Source organism: Crocodylus porosus, unplaced genomic scaffold, assembly GCF_001723895.1.
Source record: "Crocodylus porosus isolate Cpor-Errol unplaced genomic scaffold, CroPor_comp1, whole genome shotgun sequence".
In the NCBI taxonomy this organism is placed as follows: Eukaryota; Metazoa; Chordata; order Crocodylia; family Crocodylidae; genus Crocodylus; species Crocodylus porosus.
Window position 1 is genome coordinate 35,523,657 of NW_017728949.1, and position 11,870 is coordinate 35,535,526.

Here is an 11,870-nt window from a genome sequence, read left to right on the forward strand (position 1 = left end):
CTGGTTGAATGTAGTATCAGACTTAACTGATTTGGCTCAAACTAGTTTATGCAATGTCTGTCCCAGACCCCTTCCTGGTTTACCTTAAACCAGAGTCCCCCAGCATCCTGGCGTGCTCCCTGGGCTGGACTCTGCTCCAGCCAAACAGCCCGTCTGCTCCCCAGCCAGAGCAGGGACAGGGAGGGTCAGGGGTCTGGCTAGAGTGGGGTTTAATTCCGCCTCCCTGTCCCACCAGCAGGGACTTGAGCCGGATCTGCCAGGTGCTCCCCCCTCACTGCTACAGCAGTGGGCCAGTGAGGCAGAGGGGGCAGGGAGGTAGGTTATTCTCCCCTCTACCCCACTGATCCTAGGGGACCACAGCTGAGTCTGCCTGCCCCAAAGGGCAGAATAAGCCCCTTACTATCCCCTCTGCTGGATGTTGGAGGGAGGGGGACTAACCCCATCTCTGCCCTGGCCCCGGGACCCTGATGGCCAGTGTCTGGCCCCACCAGGTGGGGGCTGGATAGGGAGTGGGCTTTCTGGGCCAGCTCAGAGGTGTTGGTGGGCCCCAAGCCCAGCAGCTGCCACCATCACACCCCCTGCCTGTGCAGCAGCTGTGGGCTGGCCAGAGCAGGGAGCCGTTCTGCCTTGCACTGCTCTGGGTGGCATGGGGGCGGGAAGCTTCTGCCCCACACATGGGGCTCCAGCTCCAGCTCCCAGATGCCTTTGGAAGACAGAAGGTGCCCAGGTGGAGGTGAGGGGAGAAAAACAGCTCTGCTGGGACAAACCACCTTCTCCTTACCTGAAGCAGTTCCTCTCCCTCCCATTCCTGAGCTGCTCTGGGAGGTGGCAGGGGGGGAGGGGGGGGCTTCAGCCCAGCAGCTTCTGCCTCGCGCATGGAGCTCTGGCTGCAGCTCCTAGACTGAAGCCTTCCAAGGTGTCCAGCAACTGGAGCCAGAGCTCCACGTGTGGGGCAGAAGCTGTGGGGCTGAAGCTTCCCAACCACTCAGAGCAGCCTGGTGCAGCCCTGGCAGCAGTAGCTGGAGGCAAGGGGGAGGGCAAAAAAGCCCCCCTATCCTGGCCAGACTGCAACTGCTTGTGTAGCTGTAGCCCCAGGTGCTGCACAGGGCAGAGGACATGGCAGTGGTGGCTGTCAGGCTCAGCGCCCGCCAGCACCTCTGAGCTAGCCCAGGAAGCCTGATCCCCAGCCAGCCCCCACTGGGCAGGGCTGGGGGGGTGGGGGGGAAGAGATGGGAGTTATTCCCCCCCCCCGCATCTGGAGTAGAGGAGAGAATAACCCTCCTCCCTGCCCCATCTGCCTCAGGGGCCATGCTGGCCCACTGCTGCAGCAGTGAGTGGGGAATGCCTGGCAGACCTGGCTTGGGTCCCTGCTGATGGAAGAGGGAATAATCCTTCTCTGGCCAGTTCAGCCTGCACTGGCCATGCCCTGCCAGCACAGCTTCCCTGGAGACGAGGGTATGCTCTATTTTCCCTGGCTCCTGGTCTGAGCAACTGCAGGTATGTGCCCACATGCCTATGCACTTACAAACTGGTTCAACCAAAGCAAGTTAGACTAACCTGCAAAGGTTGAATCAATTCAGGCTCCGGCTTTTTGAATGTCTGTCCCTAGCCCTACACTGCACAGTTCAAAGCAGGGAAGAGCTAGGTCTGAATCAGCTCACGCAGGTTACAGAAGTAGTCTAATAGCCACAACAGCCTGCAGCTCCATGTCAGCTAATTTATTGCCACTTTTGCCACTACTGTTTCTGGCACTTGCGCTAGCTCATTTAAAGCTAACCTGGATATCTCTAATCTACTCTGCATTGTGCAGACAAAGACTGAATTAACATCTGCTGAATGACGTTTATACACCTCAGAGATATTGTTTTGCGCTCTTTGAAAAGTCATTTATTTGTTCCATCGGTTGGCATGTTTTATGATCATCTTTGCAACAATAATAACCAGAGACTTAATAAGAAGGCAGTTTGGAAGACTTGCAGTCAAGTCAGAAGGCAACATCTGCCCTCAGTTCAAGTGCTGAGTAAGGTTCTCAGGATGGGGTTGGAAAACCCAGGTATGTGAAAGAGGAAAAAAAAAAAATTAGTTCCAAAAAGGAAATAAAAATAAATTTCAGACATCCTTATGTTTGCATTGCCATAGCCAACTTGAGGACCCAGTAGCATTCTAATGCCCACAGTAGTGTCAAACACCCTGAATGCTGTGACCTGAGCAGGACAGATGGTACCAACAGGCCATTTGCTATTGTACTGGATTGACAACAAGGCCAGTACATACAAAGAAGCTGGCATTGTCTTCTCATGAAAGTGAATATTGATTATTTTAAATCTGAGCCATGACCTGAAATTCTTTTCCCCTCAGAAGTCACTTTTTACCATAGTTACCAGCTTTTCTCTGTGCCATTTATATTTCATATACCAAAGACTCTGCTTTTTGCATGTTCTTTCACAGCATCTGGTGATGTGAATTTGGGTTCATGAAAGCTTGTGCTCTGTACACATATCTTATTTAGGTCATCTGTAAAGGTATGTATCTACCCTGCTTTCCAAAAGACATATTCCTCATTTACAATGTTTCATGGTCCGGGAGAAAACGCCTCGTCATGACTGCCATGGTTCTGCGAAGGGGTGAACAGGAGATGAGGCAGGTTCTGACTATTGTTGTTTTAAAAAAATATCATCACAAGATAAACACAAAACAATCAAAAACTTTGCTTAGTCTCAGAGGATGTCCATATTTAGTGTAAATATGTGTTTAGCTTGTTGAGCTTCTCTCCAATCTATAGTGAATGCCATAAAAGATATCACCAAAAAACACCTTACTTTTTGATGCATCACCAAATTATTGTTAGGGCAGGTACAGACAAAGCTGACAGCTGTTGTTTCTATTTGATCTTTTATTTTAATTTTGTTTGGCAGTAAGTGGTGCAGTTACTGAGATTTAACTCTTCCCTTTAGCAAGTTATTGGTGAAACTGTACATGGTCATTTGATGATAGCAACAGAGTACATGGGCAAATACAACAAGCCATGTTCCCATATGCTGCATAAATCTGTGGAAGCCAAATCCAGGATCAGTCAGTTTGCTCTGGCATTTTTTCCATTTTTTCCATTCCATTTTCACATATATTTTCACTATATCCGTGAAGATGCATTCCTTGTTTGCTTCTGAATATGTAGTAGACATTCAGGAGGGATGAAGTGACTCAGGGGTTGGGGGGACGGGAAACAACCCACTCAGATCTTTGTAGAGCACTATTCAAATTGAATTATTACACAGGTCTGAAACATAGATCTGACAAGTTTTACTCCCTTCTGATTTCTGGCTCAGGCTACATCCAGAAATACCACAAAAATGCTCTCTTTACTTTTCAGCTGCAGTCAGATGCAAATATCACAAAGCTTACAGAAAAGTCATCTTCAAAATAAGGAGTTTTGGATAATGTGAATACATTTGGTATACATCCAAATATTTGGAAGCTCATTCAGTTCTCAACTTCAAACATTTTGATGTACACCTGGCACTAAACTTTTTATCTGAACTGGGGAAGTGGTAGGCTACTGGATAAGGCAAGAAACTAAAACTCAAGAGAAATGGGTTTAGTTTTAGTTCCCTGTTAACTTGCTGTGACTTGAATAATTGACTTCAACTCTCTCCCCTACATTTTTTCCATTTATCAAACTGTGATAATGATGCTCACACAGCTGTTTGTTGAAGTGTTAACTATTATTAGGACTGCATTATTATTATTTATTAACTCTAAGCACATACACTGATTAATTACTCACTATTGGAGAGAAATCATTTTAACAGTTCTTGGATGCTCTATAATTTCTGAGTGAAAGCTATTCCTAGTCTTGGCATTTGAAGTTTGCTTTAGCAAGGTGTTTTATACTGCTTAGACATACTGAATGCCCCCAACTACAGCTGACTTCTGTGAGAATTGAACATTATCAGCATCCCTACGTTTTGCTTAGCATCTTATAAGATGTAAATGCATCTGTATAAGCCAGCATTTTCACAACCACTTCTAATAGGTTAAAAATACAAGTAGCAATGGAAATGGTGACCTTTAAGATGCATATATTTTTCTTCTTTCCAAGGGGCTTCTAATTACAATCTACCCACACTTCTATATACCAAATGACACTAAAATACAAACACCACTGCACATTTGCAAACATCAGTCATACACATCTGAATACAAGCATATCCATGCACAAATCAGAGTCGCATACAATTTACTAAAAATGCTGTAAGATTTGTTTTAAAAAGCAATAAGTGAAAGAAATCAGAAATCACTACGAATTTTCAAAAAGAACTATAAAAATGATTTATCTCATGCACAAATAATTTGAGAGGGTTAACACCATTTTTCTGCCATAGCTAGAACTTAAATGATACTCAATGCAATGTAAAAAGTCATAAAAATATTTGTTTGGGGTTGTAGTATAAACGTTTCAGGAAAAAGGACAATAAGCATGCAACTAGTTTGTTTGCAGTTAAGTTTCCTGTAAATCAGAGAGAGTCCTTATTCTCTGTCTGTCTTTGGTTTAACGTTGCACTAAGAATCTATATACGGAAGGAAATGTGACGGTGTTCAGTGTACAGATGGAACTTTGATAGAGAAAAACAGTCAAAGCAATTTTATTTTAAATTAAGGACAAGTAATCCTGACATTGTATGACCCACTAAGCTAAGCAAAGGTCAGAACCTAACAGTAGACCTCTTGTTGCTTTGGGGTACCTTTCAATTGCACTGCCTGACACCTCTGGTCTTTATGTCTGTTTGTATAGCTCTGGGAGGGGGTAACAGCGTACAACCTTCAAAAAGAGAAAGGCTTCTACACTACCCTCTCCCCAGTGCCAGCACAGAGTTCTGGCAAAAAGCAAAGGACTTGGCTAGCAGATGACTTTTTGCAACAATCCCATAATGTAACCTCAGCCCCTTGGTTGAGAAGTCTGGAGTCCAGCCAAGGACACAAGTGACGATACTGAGCTAGGTGAGCTTTATACTGTCTTTGAACATCCACAATCTGCACTACATGGCAATTATCTCATCCCCAAGGTCTGACCCTCTGTGCTTATTCCTACAAATTACTGAAAATTTCAATTATAATCAGAGTGTAAATTGAAGGTGCTCTGTGCTTTAGAGGAAGAACTCTGAACCTGAAAGCAATAGATCTAAAAATAAACTTGGGATTTCTTTATAGAGGGTCGAATACTTATTGATTTTTAAGGCGTCCAGAAAGGACTCAAGTGGAATTTGGGCACAAAGAGCAATCCAAATCAACCTTGTTCAGCCACTGTAAAACACTTAGGTTCCTAGATTTATTAGGGATCTCCATTTTACTCTGAAATAAAACTCTGGATTTGGGCTGCTGCTTATGCTCAGAAACATGCTACATTGTTACCAGGGCAATTAACTCTTGTCTAAAATCTGATGCAATCCCAAAAATTGCTAGGAGGTGCCTAAGCGTCACCTAAATCCCAATTCTTCAGATGAGCACAGAACATGAAAAATGACTGATGCTAAAAGAAAGCTTATGCATCAGCATCAAACCTGCCTGGCAGTGCCAGTATTTTGACCAATAGTCTACCGGTGAAAGCACTTACTCAGAATGTCAGAAACCTAGGGTGCCTACAGATGTGCAGCGAGGCTGCTCTGAAGCACTGTAATTACAGCATGTTGGAGCAGATTCCGATGTCTCATGCATCAGCATCTCTGTGCTGGCAAATGGAAGTGGGGGCACTTTAACTAAAGCTCATTCTAATTAAAGCCCTCCCCTGCAGAGCACATGTCTAAACACTCTTACGTTCTAGGCCCATGTCACCCTGCAAGGATTTAAAACAACATGTTACATTTCCCTACTACTACTGCCATAGGTAGAATCAGACCTACCCTATCCCTCCTGTGGAAGTTGATCCAGTTGGCAGCCATATAGGCAAGATTCATGGGGCCAAAATGAGATCAAGGAAGTGGAAGCATGACTCTGTGGCCTAGTGGCCATAGTACTATCGTGGGTTTCAGGAGGCAATCCTGGGTTCTGTCTCTTACTGCCAGAGTTATTTCTGTGTCTGAGCCAATGATTGTCTAATGCAAGTGCATAAACAGTCCTAGCAGATGAGACTGGAACCTAGGATTCACACCTTTCAGAGGAGTATCTTCCTTACTGGACTGCACAGAGTGTCTGTTCTTGCTGACTTTAAAAAATCATTTTAAAAAAATAGCTTTTAAACAGTGGAGAAAACTAATTAGAAAACTTCAATTGCATTGCATAGGTGGCATATTAATAGTAAATGATTCATTCCCCATCTGAAAGAAGAATAGAAAGAGATTGTTTGGAAATCCTGAAAGCTAAGTCTCATCCCACAGCAGGGTTTTTTGTTTTTTTTCCAGAATCGTTTTGATTACATTAAGTAAATTTAAAAATTTTGATAGTATTAAAATTTTTCTGCAATTCATTCTTTTAATTTCTTTTTTCTGGTGCTTTTGCACAGATTTCCTAAAAGTAAATTCCAGACATTTTTGGAGGCCTTAAGGATGCACATGCATGTAAATTAGTTACAAACCAGCCACTCCTGAAGAAAAAATTCTGGCAGGAGGTCTAAGGGAAGGAAATATCTACAAGGGTTTTCATGTGCGAGTGCAAATACCAGCTGTTTCAATGAAAGATTGACTCATTCATCTAAAACTTCTTTCTTTTACTGGGCTCTCCATATAACAGACTTGTATCCCCCTAGGAACTGGAAGACCAAGAACTCTATGAGCTTAACTCAGCTCTAAAGATTCCCCTCAACATCCCAGCAATGGAGGAGAGGATTTGTGGAGGAAATCGCTGCACTCATGTCCAAAGCGCAAAGGCAACTAAGTCCTCTTTTCATCTGCAACACAGGGTATTGGGGCAACTAAATTCTTCTTTCAGTGGAGTCCTTCTTTCATCTGCAACATGGGAGATTTACTCATGAGATGCTGAAATCCTGTCTCTACTGGTATCAATGGGAATTTGCACTTACACCAATGGGGCCAAGATTTTTATAGATTCACTGTATTTACTATAAACAGACTGAAGATTTGTAATCTAAAATTTAGTGCTCTATGCTCAATGATACCTTTTTTAACTTTTCCTTGAATGTACATGTTTAGTAACATCATATTTCAAAAGACATATTGCCCCTATATATGAGTGCAGCAGTTCGGAAGACACGTTGCTACTTACCTGGGGGTGCAGGCTCATTCATAATGACGAGTGATGCTGGTGTAGGCCTTCTTTTCCTGATCTGTGAGAAACATAGGCCCAAGCAGAGTCATTAGGGACACTAGCTACCCTACATCCAGTACAAAATACAAGTCCATCAAGGGCCCTATCAAACCGTGCAAGTGAAAGAAGCAAACACGCAAAGAGCAGCATTCAGAGCACTGTTTTAATAGTATAATAATGATCACAATCAGACTAGCCCCAGTGTACTGGGAGATCATGACTTCCTAAGGAAGGATTTTCAAAAATCACCTAAGGGACTTAGGAGCAGAAGTCATATTGTAAGGTACTGGGACTTGCGGTCGTGAGACACTTAATTATTTTTGAAATTCTTACTTTTGTTCTTTATTTCTGGAAAAAATTGAGTTGTTCTATGAGCAGGGGCATCTGAGACTGTTGTACTTACCACTAATAATTGCTATTATGCCACTGACCTGAAGCATATAAGAAAAGCTAAGAGAGGGGACATGGAAGCTATCAGTCACTATAAGAACCTTTTAAAAAGTCATGTCAGCATCTTTATTTTAAAGCAATTTAAAAAGGCCAATATTAAAATGCCTTCAAAACAAAATCCTGTAAGTACTGCATATTCTAGATGTCTATCTATATAAATAATTGTATGGGTCTCTTTTCAGTTAAATTTTATGAGTACTCTATGGTTCTGCTCTAGTGGTTTTCTAATTCCATTAATGTCTGACAAGACTGTTAGACAATTAACTAATATGGCATTGGATAAACCTTTGGTAATGGACATATTTGAATTGAAAGCCATCTTTTCTTTATATTACAGCTTCCAGGCTCCTGACATTTCTTCAACAGTACTTAAGAATATTTAGCCAGAAACCATTTTGAGACATAACTTCAGTGCAATATCTTGGTTCTTTCCTAATTGTTTAAAAGCAACATCTTTAGATTGAGCAGAGCAAATTCTGTTCTCAGATGTGTAAATGGAAAGTAGCTCAATCAGTCTCAGTGAAATTACTCCAGATTTGTACAAATGTAGTTGACAGCAAAACTTATTTAATTTCATCCAATGTCTAAAATAAATGATAGGGAGCTTGTAAAATAAAAACAGATAATAAAAAGAGCTAGAGGCAAAATATGGCTCATAATACTTCTGTGTCTGTAGGAATTCTGTGAAGGCCTGATCTTGTAGTGGTTGAAGGTGATAACTCTCATTGGTTTTGAAACAGTGAGAGAACAGGTCGTGCTTGAGTTAACTACAGAATCATTCCCTAAATTATGAATACACTTTATTCCAAAAGAAATAATCTATGGATCCACTGAAAGCCTAAGGATGCCTTTTCTTTTATCATCTCCTATCTTCCTTTATTTCATGGCTTGCTCCAACTTACCATTTTCTGGCAAACACCGCCTCCTCTTAGGAGACATTACAACAGAAGACTAAGGAAACAAAATGTCTCCTCAAACGCAGATGCAAACAATTGCATTGCCATCACCAATACTGACATTGTCAAATTTAAAATTGCATCTTTGGTACCACTAAAACTAGATGTATCAAAATATTAGTAAATGTACAACAGGGAACAGTCATACACTGATGGAGATGGACTAGACAAACTAATAGATATTATCCATGTCTGTCATCTAAGATTCTGTACTTGTTATTCTTTATATACAGATATAAACATACAAGTCAATACCATTTCTGTCTAATATGAGCTTTACCTGCATACATTTATGAGTCAAAACATGCTGTAATAATGCATTTATATCTATATGTGCATATGTGTGAATTGATAAACCCATGCATATATCCATATACACGCATTTAATGGAATGAGTAGACTTCCAAATAAGTCTTATAAATGTGGGAATAGTTGAATAAATGATTATGCAGAATTCGAATGATTTGCTCCCATGTCAAAGTAAATGGCAAGTGCCTTGTCTTCTAACCTGACTATACAATATTTCCATTAATTCATACTACCAAATGTATGTCAGAATATCTTAAACAATGCATTTTAACTATTTTTGCACAAACAGAGAGTTTGAGATGATGTGCTCATATCAAGTGTGCTTACCTTTTCTAAAAACAACATACAACAGCTAAGATACACTTTTAAAAACCTGCATAAATAAGAAACAAGCATTTTAACAACAGGACAAATCCTGCTCTCCGCTACTTTGTTTTTATACCACACATAAATCAGTGGATTTAATTTCATTTTACACCAAGAAATATTTAGACCAGGAATATTACCTGTTATCACCCACACCTTGTTCCCTAGGTAAAGAAAAAAACCTGGCTTGCTTACCTGTTCAGCTGCTTCAGGATCTATTTGACTCTGAAATAATGGCACAGCAAACTGTATCTTTTTAGGACTGTTGGGCTCCATAATAACAATAAGGAGAATCAGAAGAGAAAAGAGCCCAGAACGTCTGAAATAAGAGAGTTGTGTCTATTATTATCCCCTGGCGCACTCCCTAAAGCCACAGTGAGTGCTTCTTAATAACAGCTGTAATTCCTGAGTTAGCAAGTGAATCTGTATGAGCTGAGCAGCTCCCTCATTCCACATCCACAGAAATGCCTCTGGCTTGACAAATTATGTGTATGTGTGTGCGTGTGTGTGTGTGTGTGTGTGTGTGTGTGTCTCCAGTCCTTCAGATCCTCTCAGCACAAAGCTGAAAGGAACAATAAGCTAATTGTGTACCAGTTCACTTCTACATATGCCAAGCATTCACTCAGTAGCTAATTGAAAATGCAATACTAGCATTGCATGGCCTGGTGCCCTGGGATTTGAAAAAGAGGATCTATCCACTGTACATTACTAACAGGCTGCTCAAAAGTGCAATGTAAGCTCCCTCTGAGTATTGCTGATGGGCCCTTAATTATTGATGAACACAAATCAAGAAGTTTTCAGATTTTGGGGTAGAAATGACAGTAGGGGTGAATTAATTCTATTTTTATGCAGTGTGAGCGTAATTCCCCCTTCCAACTTTCAACCCAACTAACCATCCTCTTTTGTTTCAAATACCTTCGTAAAATATACTTCTTCCTGGAAGCTTTTCAATAATAATCCTACATAGATATATGTGAGTTCCTTCATTATGAACTGCTAATTATATGGGCCTCTGCCATGCTGTCAATCTCAGATTTAAACAATAAAGTGTTTGAGGACAAGGGCTGTGCCTTCTTTTAAGTTTACAGAGCCTCCATCCCAGAGAAGCAGTTTGAAAAATAATAGCAATAATAATATCTTCAAAATCTAATTATTTTTACTTTGCATGTCCTCTTCACCCAGAAATGTTATTTGTGGACTGTAGGCTGTAGACTGTAGAAGGTTGAGAGTGAGACTAATGACTACTGAGACTATTCCAGTCACTAATCAAAAGTTTTATTGGGATACACTATAGCAATGGCTTATTTACATCAGTAAGTAAGGATACTGCTTATATAGCCTTGGCTATGAAGGAGGAGAGGTCTGCTGGCTAGGCTTCACTGCTCCTTCAGGGACTTCATTGATGTAGTTCTTCTTTCAGTGTTGAGCTCATGGAAGTCCAATTTCATACAACTTGATCATAGATTATATACCTAATACAGGTTTTCCCAATTTGGTTACATTTTTGTGCTGAATCAATTCCCACCTATTTCCTTACATTAAAAGGACACATTGGCGTTATTCACAGCTCACAATCCTACTTCCATAATTTTACTTCACATATACTACCACGGCTTTTACTTCCATCAAGCTAAGCCAGGCTGGGAGAAGGCTTATGTTGCTCATATGGCTTATGTAAGAAGTTCATGACCCGGGTATTCAAAAATAAGTGACCTAACATACATCTTTGCTTCAAATGAATGCCTCCTGAGCAGAATCATAAAAAACTCTTGCAACAAAGGTTTAAACTAAAACTTGCAGCTAAGGCAGAGCACTCCAACCGACTGGTCAAAGGACAAAAGATTGGCTATAAGCCTGTAGCAGCAAATGATATATCAGTTTCCTTCAACACAATGTATTGTCCCCCACAAAGAAGAAAGAGAGCATGAGAAAAAGAATTAGCATCAGTTTAAGAAAGACAAGGACAGATGACGAGGAACTGCAACAGCTTTACTTAGGATGAAGATGGATGTCATTTATAAGAGAAAATGAGGGGAGAACATTTAAATAAGATACAAGCAAGATCTGCAAATTATTTGTATAGGGAAGGGGAATAATAATTAAAGATGAAATGGGAAATTGTTGAATTCATGACTAAGAATAAGAGATTTTAATTTTTAAAGAAAGGCCATTACTGGAAAGAAGACATGCACTTTCCTATAATTTAGAAGAATTTGGATCTGGGGCAATGATTTAAAACAGAGAGGGAAAAGCTGAAGACTTCATATCTAGATCTGAACCTCACCAAAACTCAGAGAAGTTTGGATCTCTGATTTTGATACAGACCCATTTCTGTTTTTAATATCATGGGTGGGATTTCAGAAGGATGCAAGATTGGCGTAACTCTGCTATCTCTAAACTCAATGGACATTTTACCATGCATTTCACAGGGAGCTGAGTTAGGGCATATAGACAAAACAAATGGAACAAGAGGTAACAAAAAAGGAATCTATCCCTAAATCCAATGTAAGTCAGAAAGTCAGGACAGAACTT

At 40.8% G+C, this 11,870-nt stretch overlaps 1 protein-coding gene across 2 annotated transcripts in view; it reads right to left on the reverse strand.

The window, feature by feature from the left end:
• Positions 1-9,849, reverse strand: part of PPP1R1C (protein phosphatase 1 regulatory inhibitor subunit 1C) — a 95,728-nt gene extending 85,879 nt beyond the window's left edge. For both annotated transcript variants that reach the window (XM_019554604.1, XM_019554605.1), the window contains exons 1-2: positions 9,534-9,849; positions 7,216-7,276 (exon numbers count right to left, since the gene is read on the reverse strand). In XM_019554604.1, the coding sequence (XP_019410149.1) occupies positions 7,216-7,276; positions 9,534-9,614 (142 nt within the window). In that variant the 5' untranslated portion in view covers positions 9,615-9,849. The remainder of the gene's footprint in view (positions 1-7,215; positions 7,277-9,533) is intronic.
• Between the last annotated feature and the right edge of the window lie 2,021 nt (positions 9,850-11,870).